At 46.4% G+C, this 18,483-nt stretch overlaps 1 protein-coding gene across 1 annotated transcript in view; it reads left to right on the plus strand.

The window, feature by feature from the left end:
- diaph1 (diaphanous related formin 1) overlaps positions 1-13,236 on the plus strand; it is an 85,536-nt gene extending 72,300 nt beyond the window's left edge. Inside the window, exons 18-19 of the mRNA XM_078289080.1 lie at positions 12,838-12,936; positions 13,142-13,236. Of these exons, the coding sequence (XP_078145206.1) occupies positions 12,838-12,894 (57 nt within the window). The 3' untranslated portion in view covers positions 12,895-12,936; positions 13,142-13,236. The remainder of the gene's footprint in view (positions 1-12,837; positions 12,937-13,141) is intronic.
- Positions 13,237-18,483: the final 5,247 nt, after the last annotated feature.

The raw sequence follows: 18,483 nt of genomic DNA on the forward strand, positions 1-18,483 counted from the left end.
TGCCAACTTCTTTGTGAACGTACTCTATGAGTGCTTGTGTGTGTGTGTGTGTGTGTGAGTGCCCTCGTTAACTGCGGCCTCGTTCCGCCTTGCTTCTTAATTAAGAGACCAGAGGCCTCCCAGCGCTGCCTGCTATCCCACACTCCACTGGGGCAGAAAGGGACAGGAGCAGCAAAAGAGACAGAGAGAGAGAGAAAGGGGGGGGGGGGAGAGAGAGAAAGAGGACAGAAAAAGAAGGAGAAAATGTGTGTGTCAGAAGGTATTGAACAGCGAGAGAGTGAGAGACTTAGAAAGAGGTGGGAGGGAAACTAAAAGAGTGATGGCTTGTGGAGGAGAGGGAGAAGCAAGAGGAGAGCTGATGAGGGAGAAAGCAATAGATAGACGGAGGGAGACGTAGATTTAGAGAGAGGTGTAGTGTAGACTGATAGGACATATGGCTGATACATTCTCCATTTCCCCCGCTGAATTGATGCCACTCATTTCCATAACTGTCTATGGATGAGATGTGTGTGTGTGTATGTGTTGGTGTGGGTGCGCGCGTCTGTCTTTGCTCGTGTGTGTGTGTGTGTGTGTTTCAGGCTGTAATCTGTTCCATCTTCTTTAGTTTCCGTCCGTATAGGATCTTTCGCTCCGTCGCTCCCCATCTCCCGCTATCACATCTGACTGACTCTTAGGGGAATGAATGAGTGTGTGTGTGTGTGTGTGTGTGTGTGTGTGTGTGTGTCCTGATATGAGTGCGTGGATATCTGTGGCTAGATACATGCCTGTATATCCTTGTCTGTCTGTCTATCTCTCCCTTTCTCTATCTCTCTCCTGCCTGTGTGTGTGTGTGTGTGTGTGTGTGTGTGTGTGTGTGTGGGGCGCGTGCGTGTGTGTGGTGAGCGGTGAGATAGTGGGTTAAATTTTAATGGCGCTGCCATCTCTGGGTGGCTTCTCCGAGAGGGCCAATGCAGACTGACACACTCACTGAGCCGTGAGAAGAGACAAGACAGAGAGGGGAACGATAGCTAGCTACACACACACACACACTTACCCACACACACACGCTAGATAGGTCAGACCACAGTAAAGCACAAACAACAGGTAGAACACAGTCAACGGAATGTTCCCACAAATCTTGTGATGCAAGTGCGTTTTTGTTTTTTTTACTGACTCTCAATCCTTAACCCTAACCATAAAATAACATTTTTAACAGATGAATATACTAGCAAAAAATGTAATGTTAAGTTGTTTTCCGGTAATTGTACCATACTTACAAGGACCAGTGGACCTCATAAGTACAGTTAAACCTGTAATACACACACACACACACACACACGCACACAGACCGCAGATGGCCTCACATGATGACCATGCTGGGGGGGGGGTCCTGATCCATCCTCCCACCACCAGTGCTAGTGATAATAACATACAGTATCTCAAGTGTATATGCGCGTGTGGGTGTCCCTTCTTATTTGTGTGTATGCGTGTGTGTCTGTAGCATATGTTGTGTGTGGGCAGCAACTTCTGAGTGTCGTAGTGTTGTTAACCCCCATCTCACCCCCCCCACCCCCCGTAGCTGACAGTCTCACAATCTCTGGCGGCTGACGCTGTTCTGACAAGACTATACACACTGACATGTCCGTCTGCAGCAATACAGCAAACATGCACACACACCAACCACAGTTGTCCTTGCAATAAGATTTGTATTAATTAACAATTCCCTGCATCTATCACTAAGGCTTACACCGTTGACAGATTTTCACACCTTAACCAAATTAATCTACTCACAGCTCCACGCAAAATGACAGGCGCCAAGATTTGCAAGTCCCCGTCTCAACTTCCCAACAACCAACAGCCAAATTAAAGCACCTGTCGACAATTGAATCACGTTAACGTTATACTAGCGTCACTGTGCTTTCAACAAACACGCAGAAAAACAATGCAGATTTTTCTCATTCTTCATTGCCTGAAAAAGCCACCCTCAGTATGAAGCATTTTTAGTTACAGTAGTCCCAGAAAAACTCACTCAGTGAAATCCTAGAGGGACCGGGGTAGGGAGAGGACAGAGGCTGGTCTCTGGAGGGTGTGAGCGTTATGTGTGTATGAACGTGTAAGCCAGTTTACACACACACACTCACCGTCGTTCACACACACAAAACACCGTGCCAATGTCTGAGCCATATTGTCTGTTGTTCCTTGATTGTTTTCATTCGCCCAGCCTCACACAGCAGCCTGATTGGCAACACATCCCCCCATGGCTCACTAAGCACATGGTGGGGATTAGGTGTGTACTTGTGTGTGTGTGTGTGTGTATGTTTTTGTTTGTGTCTCCGTGTGCACGTGCGTGTCTTGTGTGTCTAGCTCCAACTGCGGCCAATTCCTGAGAGGCCAGCAGACAGATGTTCTAGGAGAGGATTTGCACGTCTGTTTGTCTCTCTGTTTAAATATCTCGTTCTCTTGTTTAGTTCCTTCAGGGGGTAGCGCTATTTTTTGGGGGGGAAACATACACTCTTAACTATCTCACAATCTGGCAACCCCGCGGCGGCCCATTGGATCTTTGATAAGAGACAGACTTTTTTCCCAGGTTCCCACGCAGGGTTGGGGGTTGCCAGATCACGGTTGTCATCCCCCTCCAGCTACTTAGTTTGACTATGATCCAGCCTTATTGATGTAGCTGAAACACCTGCGGTAGTTTTCCCAAAGCATCCGCAACAAAGAGACAGGTTCACACACACAATATTGCACAGAGGCGTTCTCCGCGCTCTCGGCAACATGGATTGTAGGATCAGAATACTTGCCGTTCTGCTTCATTTGATTCAAAGCAATAAATCAAGTACACCAAATTTCAGTACAAAGGCGGAGCTTTGGGTCTGTGTGTGTATGGAGATGAGTGTGTGTGTCTGTCCAGTATGTTAATCCTTGTGATTGAGGCTAAGTCTCTCTGGAGCTGGGCTGTCGCTCCCCTTCTCTTACCCCGTTCACCCTATCACACCGTCTCTCGCTCCTCATCCTCCTCTCTCATCCCGTTCGCTCCACAATCTATCTCTCTTTCCCCGTAGTACCGCCTCCCTTCTCTATTGCTCTACTTTTTTACTCGTCCCCCTACGTCTCTCCTCCCCCTTTGCTCTCCTTGCATCTTTATCTTTTCCTTTTCCTCTCCCGTATCTCTATTGCTGTTGTCTCCTCCTCTCCTCTCCTCTCTTTCTATCTACCTCTTCATAACTCGTTCTTTCATATCATCTCCTTCCTTTTCTGTTTATCTCTTTGCCTATCACTCCTCCCCTCTCTTATCCCCACTCCTCTCATCCTTTCCTCTCCTCTCACCTTTCCTTTCATCTCTTCCTCTCATCTCCTCTGTCTTACCTCTCTTCTCCTCTCACCTCCATTCTTCTCCTTTCCTCCTCATCTCTGCCTTCCTCTCTTCTCGTCCTCTCCTCTCCTCCCCTCTCCTCTCCTTACCTCATCTGATCTCTCCTCTCCTCTCCTCTCCTCTCCTCTCCTCTCCTCTCCTCTCCTCTCCTCTCCTCTCCTCTCCTCTCCTCCCCTCTCCTCTCCTCTCCTCCCCTCTCCTCTCCTCTCCTCTCCATAGTTTCCCAGACTTGGTCAGGCTGTGATGTTGGCAGAAGAAGCCATAGTGACAGGCACCAGAAAACAGCCCGATCTTTTCGCCTCAAGACAGATACACTTTCTCAAGTGTGTGTGTGTGTATGTCCTGCGAGCGGTGGCTGACATTTGAAAGGGCAAAAGTCCCTCCTCCTCTCCAGCCCCCTCATTGTCTCTGGGCTTAGCTCAAGGGGTGATGGGACCCAGCAAAACTGGCCCTGGTCTGCCTCTTTGCCACATATGTGTGTGCATATGCGTATATGTATGTGTGTGTGTATGCGCTCGCGTGGCTGTGCATGCGTGCCAATCTTTCCACCATGCGGTCAAGTCACAATTGCTAATCAGGCCTGCGAGGCTTGCCTGAAGAGACCAAGAGAAGGAGAAAGAGAGGGAGAGAGAACTGGGCAGAGAGGGAGGGAGCGAATGAGCGAGTGCTTTCCTTTGTCCTCATCACTGAAGCAGAGATAAAGACGAGTGAAGGAATGGATGGATGGAGACGAGAGGACAGAAACCCGAGGATTAACAGCGGATGAGTGTGTGCTCCAGCACGGCGACGAGCTTTTAACTGTCCTCCGTGGCATGACACCGTGTAGACCTCCATTTTTCTCTGTCCTCCTCTCATCTCTCTTTTTTCCATAACTCAATGTCGCTTGTATTCATAAAGTACCTCTCTATCTCTTACTCTCATGCTCTTTTTCTGTGCTCTCTCTTTCTCTCGCTCCCCCTTGCTCACACTCTTCTCTCTGCTATCTTTCCATAAGGTAATAATGAATATTTGAGGGTTGACAGGAGTGCAGCTCCTAATCCTTCTTGCCCAGGGCAAAATGTGCCTCCCGGGGTGTGTGGGTGTATGTGCGCGTGTGTGTGTGTGTTAGAGTTCATCTAACTATTTAATTGGGATAGAAACCCAATTTATAGGTTTTCATTTCTACCTCTGTGTAGTGCATGTAAATGAGACCGCCTGCATGGCTCTGCATATGTCACAGAGACGGTCTAGATGGGCAATACGCTTCTCCTGCAGTGAAATGCCTGTACACTTGGCAGCCCGGGTTCAAGCATCCGCCCTGCTGAAGTGTTCATGAGCAAGACTTTGAATCCCTACCAGCTCCAGCGATGCTGTTTTGCAGTTAACCCTGTGAATCAATTTCCCTGTTGAGTGAAACAAAAACAATTCCCCTATAGGGATCAATGGAGTATCACGTTATTATTCATTTTTCAGTGGCTGTCAGGCAGCTGTCTTGCAAAACACGGTGATCCCAACAGTCAGGAACACACACACAAGCGAAAAGAATTCCCGCATGCCATCCACAACACCAGCAACACAGATCAGGGTCGATTGATATCCAGCCTAAGAGCGAGCGAGCCTGCTTGATGATGTAATTCCCTCTCCCCCCCCCCTAGAGGGAGCACTGTGCTGTGAAGGCCAGTGCAGCGTCAAGGACATTCACACTGTGAATAACAAACACCAAAGCACCACACAGAGTACCAGAGCAGCACAGTCAAACTCACTCACTCACTTACTCACTCGCTCACTGAGTCACTCACTTAGTCAGTCAGACACACACACACACACACACACACACACGGCTAGATTGTGAGTTTGTACATTGTTCCCTCTGTATTGCTGCCTTTGGGTTTTTGTGTGAAAACGCAAGTGCAGGTATGTGTCATGTATGTGTTAAGTGCCTATACATGTGTTAGTATGTGGAACTAAATGTCCACCCCCCCACCCTTATACGTTTGGGCATGTCTATGTCCTGCGGGTTGTGAAGGGCAAAGTCGGAGTGTGTGTGTGTGTGTGTGTGTGTACCGTGTGCGAGGCTGAGGCATTACGTAGAGCTCAAGGTCATGTCCAAAGTGAAGTGGATGAGACGAAACATCGGTTGCCCACCCTCACCCTTTCTCTTTCTCCCTCTCCCCCTCCCTCCCTCCCTCGTCTCCCCCTCTCCCTCCATCCGTCACCCTTGTTTGCCTGCTTTTATGGCCTCCTCCGTCTCTCCGTTCGTCTCGTCGCCTCCTCGTTGCGTTTGGTCATACTGCCCTCACCGCCTCTGTCCTTCAAACTAACTTCTCTCTCTCTCTCTCTCTCTCTCTCTCTCTCTCTCTCTCTCTCTCCCCTTTATTTGCTCTCTCATCGTCTCTCAGTTTTCACTCTCCTTTATTTGCTCTCTCTCCTTCTGATTTGATTTCCCCGTCTCCTTTACACCCTCTCTCTCTCTCCCCCTCTCTCTCTCTCTCTTCCTTGTAATTAGCTGGTGTAATTGCTGTAGTAAATCTTTTCTGCTGTCCCAAGGAGAGTGGCTGATATAGGACTGATTTAATAAGCACAGCATAGCAGCTCACCTCTCGCTCTGTATGCGTGTGTCCGTGTGTGTGTGTGTGTGTGTGTGTGTGTGTGTGCGTGTGGGTCTGTCTGTGTCCTCTGTTATTTGCTATGGGGATTTATGGGCTGTTTGTGTGGTTTCGGCGAGTGTGAATATGAGTTCAAGGTAGTGCTGTGTCGGTGTGTCGACTGTAGCGCACCTTATCAGCAATGCAGGCAGCATACGCTGTCTGTGTGTCTGTCTGTCTGTCTGTGTGTATCTTTGTGTGCATGTATTGTGTGTGTGTGTGTGTGTATGTGTGCACGTATTTCCATCAGCGATGCCGGTACGTGCCGTGTGTGCGTCATCGCTGAAGACCTTCATGGCCAGAAGAGCAGAGAGAGGTCAGAATGGCCCTGGGAGAACAACACACACACACACACACATCGACACATCGACAACATCCCTCTCTCTCTCTCCCTCAAACACACACACACACTCTCACTCTCCATTCCTCTCTCTCCCCCATTTTGTCCCCCTCACACACTTGCATACACACTCTTTTTGTCTCACTGTCCACACACACACACACACATTCGTCCCTGGGATGGTGAGAGGTAGAGTGTGAAGGTAATAAACAGTGTAGCCAGGTACAGGGGCTGCGCTGTCCATATGTCATCTAGCAGCAGTACAGCAGTTTGTCCAGTGGAGGGCACTGTGGGTCCACACATCAACAGGGGCTTCACTGAAGAAGGACCACACTTTGTTCCTCCTGTAGTCACCACATTTAGATAAAACACATATACACTTAGTACATTCATTAGGGAAGGAGTAATAAATTAATGCTGAAATAAATAATGATTTTATTTCATGTGTTTTAAGTAGAAGGCAGATGTAGCCCATTTCTTGTTTGGGTCATTGTGTAGGTGTTGGATACACAGTTTATTCTAAGTTTAAGGTGCTTTCAGTTGGAGCTATTATTGAAGATTATTGAAGATGTCTTATCTCCAACATGACATTTTGCAATGTTGGAAAATACCACAGAGCCAGAGTTATTTGTTTTAAATTAAATCAGATAAAATATGTATACAAATTGTTGTAAATTTGATTATCTATGCTATTTGAGAGCACTGAGTGATAAAATTATATTTTACAAGCTTCTTAAAAGCTTCTTCTAACAAGCCTAAGGTTTGAAAATCATGTCTTTGAAACTTCTAATGGAAAAATAAATTTCATAAGTGTGCTCCTCTTTAGGTCTCTGTTGAATGTGTTTAGGGAGAGCCAGCAGACCACATCCAATGATCAAATAGCAAAGCAAGATGAATTCATATAATCTTGATTTTCTAGTGATTTTAAATGTAATTTTTGGCTCATTTTTCTATTTCTAAAGCAGATATAATGTGATAATACCTAATTTAGGTCAGTGGAGTAAATCTGAGCTGCAGTTACACTGTTCATGCACCAGGGGTGCGCAAGTGAGCAGGGCCTTAGCCCCTCCCCCAGGCCCTCCCCCTGCATCCTGGCCCTCCCACATCCTGCCCCCGTCCCCCCTTCTCCCTGCCCCACCCTGCCATCTGGTCCTCCTCACACAATGACACACACACACACACACACACACACACACACACACACATACACACACAGCCAGGAATCCTTTCTCCCCGCTTCCTTTCACAGTGAAAAACAGGATGAAGGGGCTCTTTCAGCCCCGAGGTTACCGTGGAAACCCCCTTATTCTTCTTCTGTCAAACACGCTTTACTTTGTAACACACACACACACACACACACTCTCTCACACACGCACACACTCATACAGCGAGTGACAGAATGTTGGACATTTAAAGTTTAAAGGGACCAAGGTTACAGCTGTCCTTCTGTCTGCCGTAGTTTTGGCCTTCTGTTTAGTTTAGACAAAGAACCTCATGTCCCCCCGCTCCCCCACCCCCCGCCACCCCCACCTCTCCCTTCTTTGTCCAATTCCCCTTTTAGGACAAATACTTTGGAGTTCTTACAGTAAACTTGGCAAAATCAAAAGCATAAGAACGTCTCATTAAGTTTCCCCTGCATGTATTGAATTAATCTTTATTGACGTCAAGCGTTTGCAAAAAGATTTGTTTGTGTCTCTGTGTGGTTCTTTCTCTTGAGCAACCCTTGCCACTTTTCCAAAGAACTGTTATTGAGGAGCCTGTTGCAACACTAAACCCTCTCCTCTGTTCCAGTTAAGGCAAACTCCAGGCACTGGAATGCTGTCTGGAAAAAAAGTTAGTTTGAAGTTATATAAAGTTGAAGTTGTGCTTTTCTCTCGCCTCGCCGCCAGAGGGCCCATGAAAAGCACACTCCGGGCGCCATAGACACACAATGGAGCCCGTCATCTGAAAGCTTTTAGTGGGTTAAAAATAAACCACAGCACTCCACAAGCAGGGAGTGGTGATGAGAGGATGAATAGGCTGCATGAAAAGGCAGGAAAAGAGATAGAAGAAAAGAGGAGAGGCTATGCTTTCTGGGAGAGCTGAAACTGTGTGCTTTGAGTCCAGTCCATGGTTCAGAGTGGTCAGGGATGAAAGTGTACATTCTTTCTCTCTCTCTGTATCTCACCGTATCATACTTTTTCTTTCTTTCCATCTGTCTACTTTTCTGTTTGTCTTTTTTCTCCCAGTCTGGTGACCCATCACCTTCTCCACCACACATTTTCTCCTTTTAAGGAGCGAGAGAGAGGAAGGGAAGGGAGAGGGAGGAGGGGGGAGTGAAGGACAGACTCAGGTCTGCTGACTGATAAACAGACTCCTCTTTGTGCAGATGGAGGATAGACGCACACACATGCACGCGCACACAGACACACACACACACTTTTACTTAGTTACATATTGACAGGGACCTCTGCATGACTTGGCTCCTCATGATTCTGTGAACCCTCCTCTGCCTCCTCTCCCTCCTCCATCTCTTTCTGCTTTTTTTTTTGCTCTTCTCCCCCTTTCTTAATTAAAAACAGGAGTCCGAAATGGAAGAATTTAGTTTTTCACTCATGACACACACACAAACACACACACACACATACACACACACACACACACACACACACACACACACACTCATCATCTCTCAGTGCCAGGCAGCTGTTGGAGAGGCTGAAGAGGAGGGGGAGGTGTGCCAGGAAAAGGGGAGTTTGTGTGTGTGTGTGTGTGTGTGTGTGTGTGTGTGTGTGGGTAGTGGTTGTGCTGGTGGTTGTGTTTCCAGAAAAGGGGGCCTTCTTTGTGAGAGGGAATAACAAAAAGGCAGCTGGTACCATAAAACATGTGGATGTTAACACATGTCGGCACTCCACAAGTGTGTGTGCATGTGTGTGCATGCGTATGTTTTTGTGTGTGTGTCTGTCTGTGTCTAGTCGTATATGCATCTGCGTGTTTTGCCTCTGTCATCTCCTCTCCTCCCCCACAGTGACTAAGTGCAATGTGGGTGCAGTGCTCCATAGCCGCCACCAGAGGTGCCATAGGCTCATAAATGAACAGCCTGTGCATGTGGAAGCCAGAGAGCAGCCATTTTACAATCTGAACACCAGACCCCATTTTATGAATCAGCCATGATGTCAACATAACCAAGCCTGACTCCATTGGCTAGAGCGCAGCCGGCACTGTAGATGTTATTATAGCACACACACACCCTCGCCGGCTCTCCATCTCCCTGATGCACACACACACACACACACACACACACTGACCCAGTGACATGATGCTGAGGTAACTGGATTAAGCCACTCCATGGGATTATACGCTATCCAGATTAGACCTACATCTGCACTGTGGTGTGTGTACACACACACAATTGCGTGTGCGCGTGCTTGTGTGTGCCCATGTGTTTTTTGGGGGGGATTTGTTTGATTTTTAATTGGTTTATATTGCTCCCACTGTTTTCTGTAGACCTATTATTTCTAATTTTCTAGATGTCACCATCTTGGTGATGTGGATTCTTCTAGATTATTATCAGTCTCTCTCTTTGTGCCACTGTCTTACACTGTTTATTTGTGGATACTAGTCATTTCCTTTGGGTTTCCTCTTAACTTTTCAGCTGTGACTCACGTGTGTGTGCGCCTATTTATGTTGTATTTATGTTGTTTCCTTTCAGCTGTCTTGATGGATTTTCCTAGTCTCTGTGTGTGTGTAATGGTGGATTTCCGGCCTTAGTTTCCTGCTCTCAGCAGGGACCAGGGCCAGAGATTTGGACACACAATAGTATTTTGATCAACGCTACTAATAAACACAGTATGCATTACATACTGATATAACACACATGATATCCAGAGAGTAAACAGACAGTAAACAAGGGGTGTCATTATCACTGGGAAACTGGGAAACAAATCCCCATAGAGTTTGACACAAAGTTAAGACAAGTCATAGGAAGTTGTTTCCAGAGAGAAAGAGTTGCATAAGGAAAAACTGAGGCTGATGCTGAGTGAAACAATGGTGCTCAGTGAGGCAACAGTCCACTGAGTGACTGACTGGTTTTGTGTGTGTGTGTGTGTGTTCTAACTGAATGGCTGAGTGGAGAGAGGAGGAGATCATTAAGAGGCCTGGACTCGTTAACAGACTGACCGACTGAGTGGCCTCTCTCACTGAGACAAAGCACTGCTTGACTGGACAGACAGATGGACGGACGGACGGATGACTTGCGCTCTTGTGGCTGTCTGTGTCTGCATGGAGAATACTGTACTGTGTCACAGTGCGTGAATGAGGCAGTCAGCAGCGACAGCATATTCTTCACTAATCTAATATTCTGCCGTATAAAGTAGACACTAATGCTGAAGAAGGGAAGGAGACTGGATTGAAGATGGAGGGAGTGGGGAGACTGAGAGAAAGAGGAGAAATAAGGTCGCACATGCAGCGCAGAGAGCGGGTTGTTTTCAGAATGGGTGAAGAAGCCAAAACATTCAGCGTTTTGTTTTGTTTTTATGACTAAGATCACATTTACCGCACAGTGGCTCAGCGGTTAGCACTGTCCCGGGTTTGATCCTGAGCCCCGGCCCTTTCTGTGTGGAGTTTGCATATTCTCCCTGCGTTAGCGTGGGTTGCCTATGGGTGCTCCCATTTCCTCCCACATTACAAAGACATGCAAGTCAGGTGGACTGGAGACTCTACATTGCACATAGGTATGAATGTGCTTGTCTGTGTTAGTCCTGTAATAGACTGCCGACCTGCCCAGAGAGTCTCCCTGCCTTCTGCCTCCTTCCAACAGCAATGAATACATACCCATTCTGAATCTGGTTTTAAACCAATGATATACCTTGAACAGAAAACTGAAGTTACATTTATCCATAAATCTACAGCACCATAAGACAGGCAGCAACATTTACCAGCTACCTACTCTAGTTTTTATGGTGAGTGTGGGCAAGTTATTGGGGTTACAATTAATAATACATATTGAAAATACAGGTAATTGTAAGAATGTAAGTAAGCCTATCATCCAGTAGGTCTAGCAATTCTAATATAGTGGTCATAGTAGTAGTGTCTGTCTGCTTTGTTTCAGTCCAGGCCTGTTCTAGTGAAACACGTAGTCTCTGATATCATTACATGAGGTCATCAGCAGCCAGTGGAAACAGGTGGGCTGCTGGGAGCACAGGGGGCTGACATTCATTTGCATTGTTTGTCTGTGAGTGTGTGTGTGTGAGAGAGAGAGAGACACAGACACAAAGAGAGACCGAGTGCACACGTGCTTGCATGCACTATTTCCCAGTTGGCTGTTATCCAGACCATGATGCTCGTTTCCTGCTCAGTCTGGTTCTACAAAGAGGAGAAAAGAACGAGACCCCAGAGAGACAAATAATAGAACCCCACAGAGAGAATCAGACAAACCTAAAGAGAGACTGAAGGACAGGAAGTGGAGGGTAGAGACTGACATGTTTGAGCACTGTATATCATACTGTTGGCCATATGGAGAGAGGACTGAAGAAGGGTGGGAAATGGTTGATACTGTTTCCTGTAGTTTTTTCTTTTTTGGATGGGGGAAATTTTGACTTTTTCTTGGGCTCCTTCCAGAATCTGTTCCAATTGATATTGCAGTTTAAGAATGGCTGTTATTTTAATATTTATATCATGATATATGGACAGTTGTGCTGTAATGGCACATGGAATTAGAATTGCAGCAAGGCCAGATGATGAATCTTCATTGTATTTACATTATTCTAGCTGTGGGCATTACAGCTGAGTGAATGTTAAGATAACATTGGCTGAAACAGAAGTGTGGAAACATGACTTCCAGAACTCCACTGACCTTAGATCTGGTGTCCCTTGGTACTGTGGGCTATTATGTGGTCAAACTCATGTGCTTGTGCATCCGCCAGTCGTAATTCTCATCAGATGCACACACGCTCACACATCCTCACAGTCACAATCCTGACCTTGTCAGAACAATTTCATGTGAAGTGTTTCTGTCAGTGTGTGTGTGTGTGAGAGAGAGATTGTGTATGCATGTGTGTATGTGTAAGCTGACTGTGTGTTGAATGCCTCACAGCTAACAAATGTCCAACCATATCCACCGTCCATATGCAGGAGCCCCACACAGCAGGAAAATCATTCCCCCAGTGTTACAGCCACTTCATGGTAGTTCCTCTCTACCCGAGGCCACTGATACAATAATTCTAACACCTTCATGACACCATACAGCTGGGGGAGAGAGAGAAAAGCAAAGGCCATTGCCGAGTCTGTCAGTCTGTATATCCGTCTCTTAGGCCCTCCATCCATCCCTCTCTTCCACTTCTCTCTCTATCACGGGGCCCACTCGTTTCACCCTCTTTTCAACAATATTTCTCTCTGTATCCGCCTGTCCTGATCTCACATTTTAAGGAAGTTATCAGGAAGTGATTCATCATCATTAACAGAGTTTCTTCCTCTTTCCTTCTTTCTCTAAATATCCCCATTTCCCTCCCTGTTCCTTTCTCCATCTCTATCCACCTCTCCAGCCAAGAAGGAGCAGGAGGGAGCGGAGGAGAAGAAGCTGGTGCAGAAGAAGAAGGTGAAGGAGCTGAAGGTGCTAGACTCCAAGTCTTCCCAGAACCTCTGTAAGTCCACTAGCAGATCTCCATTATGTCTATCTGTTTGAACAATTGACATCCACATAGCGATGCTATTGCTCATAGTATTCATTTTAGAGAGCTCCTTTATTGAGATACCAACAGTAAAGCGTGTTCGGTTGAATGCTAGTTGGATTTGTAGAAGTGTTGTCTGACCTTCATTGTGTGTGTGTGTGTGTGTGTGCATGTGCAGCCATTTTCCTGGGATCATTCCGTCTGCCCTATGAAGAGATCAAGAACGTCATCCTGGAGGTTAACGAGAAGGTCCTCGCCGAGTCCATGGTTCAGGTACAGCACTCAGAGCCGGTTTGGTGTGGGGGTGTAGAAGTAGATAGAAGAAGTAAATAGAAGTTTGAATAGATGTATGGAGCAGATGTACACTCTTCTGTACACTCTGATCTCTCTGATCTCCCTGTGGAGGGGGATAAGCGAAGGGAGAATTTCCCTGCAGGGATCAATAAAGTACTGTTACTCTGTGTGTGTAGACCTCTCTCTTGCACAAATAGATTGCCCTTTAGTTCACTTTTATCATGTCATGTGTATCATGTCAGTCATGTATATTTTGCTGTTGTTGTCATGTAGAACCTGATCAAACAGCTGCCAGAGCCAGAGCAGCTGAGTGTCCTGGGAGAGATGAAGGATGAATACGACGACCTGGCTGAGGCCGAACAGTTTGCAGTGGTGGTGAGGAGAAACATAGACACACACACACACACACACACAGACAACTGCTATCTTGTCATGTATAGTTTGAATTCCCAGCTGACTTGAAAATGACTGACCAGAAAATCTGCAGGGAAAATCAGTTTGGTAGGAAATTAAGCATAGAAAAAGTTAATATGTTGAAATAGTGAGATAGACTCATACCATCGTCACTATATTAGACACAGTGAATTATCATGCAGTTCAACACAGAGTGCTTTGTTCAACTGTTGGAAGACATGAGTAATATATGAAATCCCCTCCAACACTCCCACACAATCTAAGAATCGCTCTACCAGGAACGATCAAACATACCAGGAATGGGCATCAAATCTCCCCACCCTCTTCCTTTGCCCAGATGTCTAGTGTGAAGCGATTGAAGCCTCGTCTTCAGGCCATCCTGTTCAAGCTGCAGTTTGAGGAGCAGCTGAACAACATCAAGCCGGACGTGGTGTCTGTGACAGCAGCCTGCGAGGAGCTGATTAAGAGCCAGACCTTCTCCCAGCTGCTACAGATCATCCTCCTCGTCGGCAACTACATGAATGCCGGCTCCCGCAATGCCAAGGCATTCGGCTTCACCATATCATACCTCTGCAAGGTAAATTACAACATAGACATGCTGATATATACACCCATAGTAAGAACTGCCTGACTGTACTGCTAAGGCCTTTTATACCTCTGCAAGGTTAAGTAGAATATGGGCATGCTGACATATAGAAAATGACCTGAACACTTGCTCCCACAACGCTAAAGCCTTTGGTTTAAGCATATCTTACTTACACACCCACTCACACACATCAGTGAACAAATATGTCTGAAACACACATACAGACATTGAATCATTTGAGATTGATCAGCATCTATTTTGTCCTATCCTTCCAAAAATGATACCCATCCATTCAGCTGCGTGACACCAAATCAGCTGACCAGAAGCAGACGCTGCTGCACTTCCTCGCTGATGTGTGTCAGGAGCAGTATCCTGATGTCATGAGCTTCCCTGATGAGCTCATCCATGTGGAAAAGGCCAGCAGAGGTACATGGGACATCTAATGGTCCTCAATACATTTCCATCTCTACATGGTATCATCTATCTTATCCCCCGTTTACACATTGGATTCATAGGATTGATTCCAGTATGCAGTATGTCTGCTCTAATGGTCGCTCAGCTGTTAGGACTGTATACCCATCCTCTCCTAATGGCCTTATTTTCATTCACAGTCTTACAGATTTAGTCTTAGATATGGAAAAACCCTCCATGCTATCCTATGCTACTGTGAGAATAACTGCTTGATGTTTCCCTCATGTCCCCTGCAGTATCTGCAGAGACGCTTCAAAAGAACATCGAACAGATGGGCCGTCAGATCAAGAACCTGGAGAAAGATGTGGAAACCTTCCCTCCTCCACAGAGTGACAAAGACCTGTTTGTGGAGAAGATGTCCATATCCTCTTTATTCATTTACAAACTCATTTAGTCATTCAGGCAGTCCCATATTGTTGCATATATTTTGTTATCATAAATGCTAATTATACTTTTTAATACACAGAGAGATCGTGGTTGTGTGTTCCTTAACCCCATGTCTTCACAGTTTTGTGGGCACTGCCCGTGAGCAGTATGAGAAGCTGGATCTGATGCACAAGAATATGGAGAAGCAGTACAGCGACCTGGGAGATTACTTTGTCTTCGACCCCAGAAAGATCTCCGTAGAGGAGTTCTTTGGGGACCTCAACACCTTTAAGAACATGTTCCAGGTGTGTGTTTGTTGCAACAGTGGGCAGGTGTGGTCTACAGGCCTTTCCAACCAGCTCAAACCTAACTCCTACACGCACACACAAACACACACACACACTCTCTAGAGGAGCAGAGAGAAAGTGAAGTAGGCGAAAGAAAGAAAGATGAAAAACTAGTGTCAAAACAGGAGGAGAAAAATGATGGGGACTGTGCACCTGTCCATGTTGACACAATAATGAATAGGAGTGATGCAGCTATATTGTCAGTTTATGTGTCAACTGCGAGTGTGTTGATAGGGAGGGCTGCTGCAGGAGGCAACTTGTTCTGCCAGTTACCATGGCTAACTGCCATCCGCTGATGGCTTTTGAAGTGTCTGTTTACGCACACAGACATCCATCAGGCCCAGCTTACATCTATCCACTTGAATGTGCGCTTGAAGAAGCACTTTCATACTTACTAACAGATATCTGCATCAAACATCCAATCTGCACATACATACTGTACATACACTGTCTGATAATTTCTCCCTCTCTCCATCCCCACCCTCTCAGCAAGCAGTGAAGGAGAATCAGAAGAGGAGGGAGTCGGAGGAGAAGATCAAGAGGGCCAAGCTGGCCAGGGAAAAGGCAGAGAAGGAGAAGGAGGAGAAACTGAAGAAGAGCCAGCTCCTCGACATCAACGCAGGTCACACTGGCTGGATCATTTCTGTTTGCCTGTGTTTGACTGAAAGAGAGAGACACACACACCATGTTTCTCATTTTGTATTTCCCTCAGAAGCCAGTTGGGGGCAGTCAGAGTCCACACTTCTATTGAATGTGTGGGTGTGTGTGTGTGTGTGTGTGTGTGTGTGTGAGAAAAAGAACGACCCATCGCCATTTATAGACCAAAGTTAATCTAATGTTGATGACCTCTGTTTTGAAGCAAGAGAGTAACAATGAAGCGACACAGAGAATGTGGAGAGAGAGGGAGGATAAACACAAGGAGCTGCATCCCCTCTTTTCACTCCTCTGGTGAACGAGGGATTTGCTTCCATGAAAGAGGACAGAAAGAAAGCCTAAATCTCTTTATCACCAAAAACATGTTTCCTCTCTTTTATGATGTGCTATTACACTCCAGAAAAAGGCTAGCAACACATTATCCTGTTAAACACACACACACATTCTCACACTCGCATCCCTGTGAACACACAGCAGCTCAAATTTTGCCTTGCAGACGCACATATACACACTTTTTCCCCGTCTCTCAGCCTGTGACCTAGTTTCAATACATTCCTCCTCTCTCTGGCTCCAGTCGGGCTCTCCTGGGACTCACACAGTTCCACAGTCATCAGAATTCCTCTCCACTACAGCCTCAGTGCACTGTGTGTGTGTGTGTGTGTGTGTGTGTGTGTGTGTGTGTGTGTGTGTGTGTCTGTGTCTGTGTTAGTAAATGTGTGCCTGTGTATGTTTTTTTGGGACTGTGTGTGTATTTATGTCCTCTTGTTTTACCCAAAGCATGGCTGCACTGTTTGTGTGTGTGTGTGTTTTATTAGCTTCTTTTACAAAAAGTAATTCTGCCCTTTCTCCTAGTGCTCCATGTTCCAGCTGGCTTCTCCTCTCCTCTCCTCTCTTTCTCACTTTTGTTCCATCTCTCTCCCTCATTCTTTCCTTTCCCTCCCATGTGTCTGTCATCCATTTAAAGGGCACTTAAATGGATGACACAGCAAGCACCGAGGCCCCACGAGGAATATTGTGTCACCGTGTAGAAAGTAAAGAACAGATCTTTTGTGGTAGAAAGTAAGGTAGTCAAATTTCATGGTCAGCCACTATAGGCATGTATGAAGGGAACACAATAGTGCTTCAAAGTTGTGTGTGTGTTGGAGGGCTAGAGATCATTTACATACAGGTGGCATATTTGACTGCCCTCATAGCCCGGAGGTATTCAACACACCCCTATTTAAATACAACCACACATAAACCCAACGTACACACACACCTGGTCTTTGTTCCGTATTTGTTTATCAACCCTCGGATTGGGATGGCTATTAAACAATGGCTATGTTCAGCCGCTCCTCTTTCACACGCTTTCTTCCTTGTTCACTCTTTGTTTTTCTTTCTCTCTCCCACTCTCATACCCTTACTATCTCACAACCTCTCTCTCTCTCTCTCTCTCTCTCTCTCTCTCTCTCTCTCCCTCTCTCTCTCTCTCTCTCTCTCTCTCTCTCTCTCTCTCTCTCTCTCTCTCTCCCTCCCACTTTCATACACACACATTCTCTGTCTCACTCACTCCCGCAATATCCCAGAGTTGGTTGAACCCTGGAAGGTCAGTGAGTGTTTGCAGTTTGTGAACTTTCCATTCCCATGTGAATCAGACAGACACACACACACACACATTCAGTGGAGCCTCACTTACCACATGTACTAAGCATGTGATGGTAGCCCTCATGAATGACTTGTTTCTTTTGGGATTCTTTGTAGAAGAGATTTCAACTTTTAATATTGAGGCTTGTAGCATTAGAGTTCAGTGATTACTTTTACTTGAAGTTGTTTGGCAGTCTCCAGGCATGGAAGTTTAGTATTCGGGGCACTAGGCTGGCAGAGTATTTGGCTGCCATCCCCATAAGCCCACATTCACCGTCTGTCCACAGAGTAAGATTTCTGCCCTGATTTGGTCTTATGAATTTTGTCCAATACTGTAGTGGCATCCTTCCCTGGCTGTCATTCAGTCAACTTTGAACATGCTAGACTGCTTGGGAATAGACTGTTCCTTATCTTTACAGCTAGGTGTCAGCACTGTCTGCAAAAGAGGGTGTGTGTTTGTGTGTGTGTGCTAAAGGGTGTGTGCGTGAGATACACACCCACGCAGCTGCTTGTATGGGAACCGCCACTAGGAGTGCTCTGGCTCTACCTTGAAAGCAAGTGAGCGAGTGAGTGGCGTGGGGGAGGGGAAGGGAGAGAGGAGAGTAGGGCAACAGATGCCTCCTGAGGGGATTAGACTGTGTCGTCGTCTCCTAGAAAAGAGGGTAGGAAGAGGCAAAAGGCACAGAGTGAGAGAGCGGATGAGATGGGATAAGCCTGGGTAGCCTGCTGTCTCACCCCAGGCTACTGTGAGAGAGAGGCACAGTA

The sequence above is a fragment of the Centroberyx gerrardi genome, chromosome 16, assembly GCF_048128805.1.
Source record: "Centroberyx gerrardi isolate f3 chromosome 16, fCenGer3.hap1.cur.20231027, whole genome shotgun sequence".
In the NCBI taxonomy this organism is placed as follows: domain Eukaryota; kingdom Metazoa; phylum Chordata; class Actinopteri; order Beryciformes; family Berycidae; genus Centroberyx; species Centroberyx gerrardi.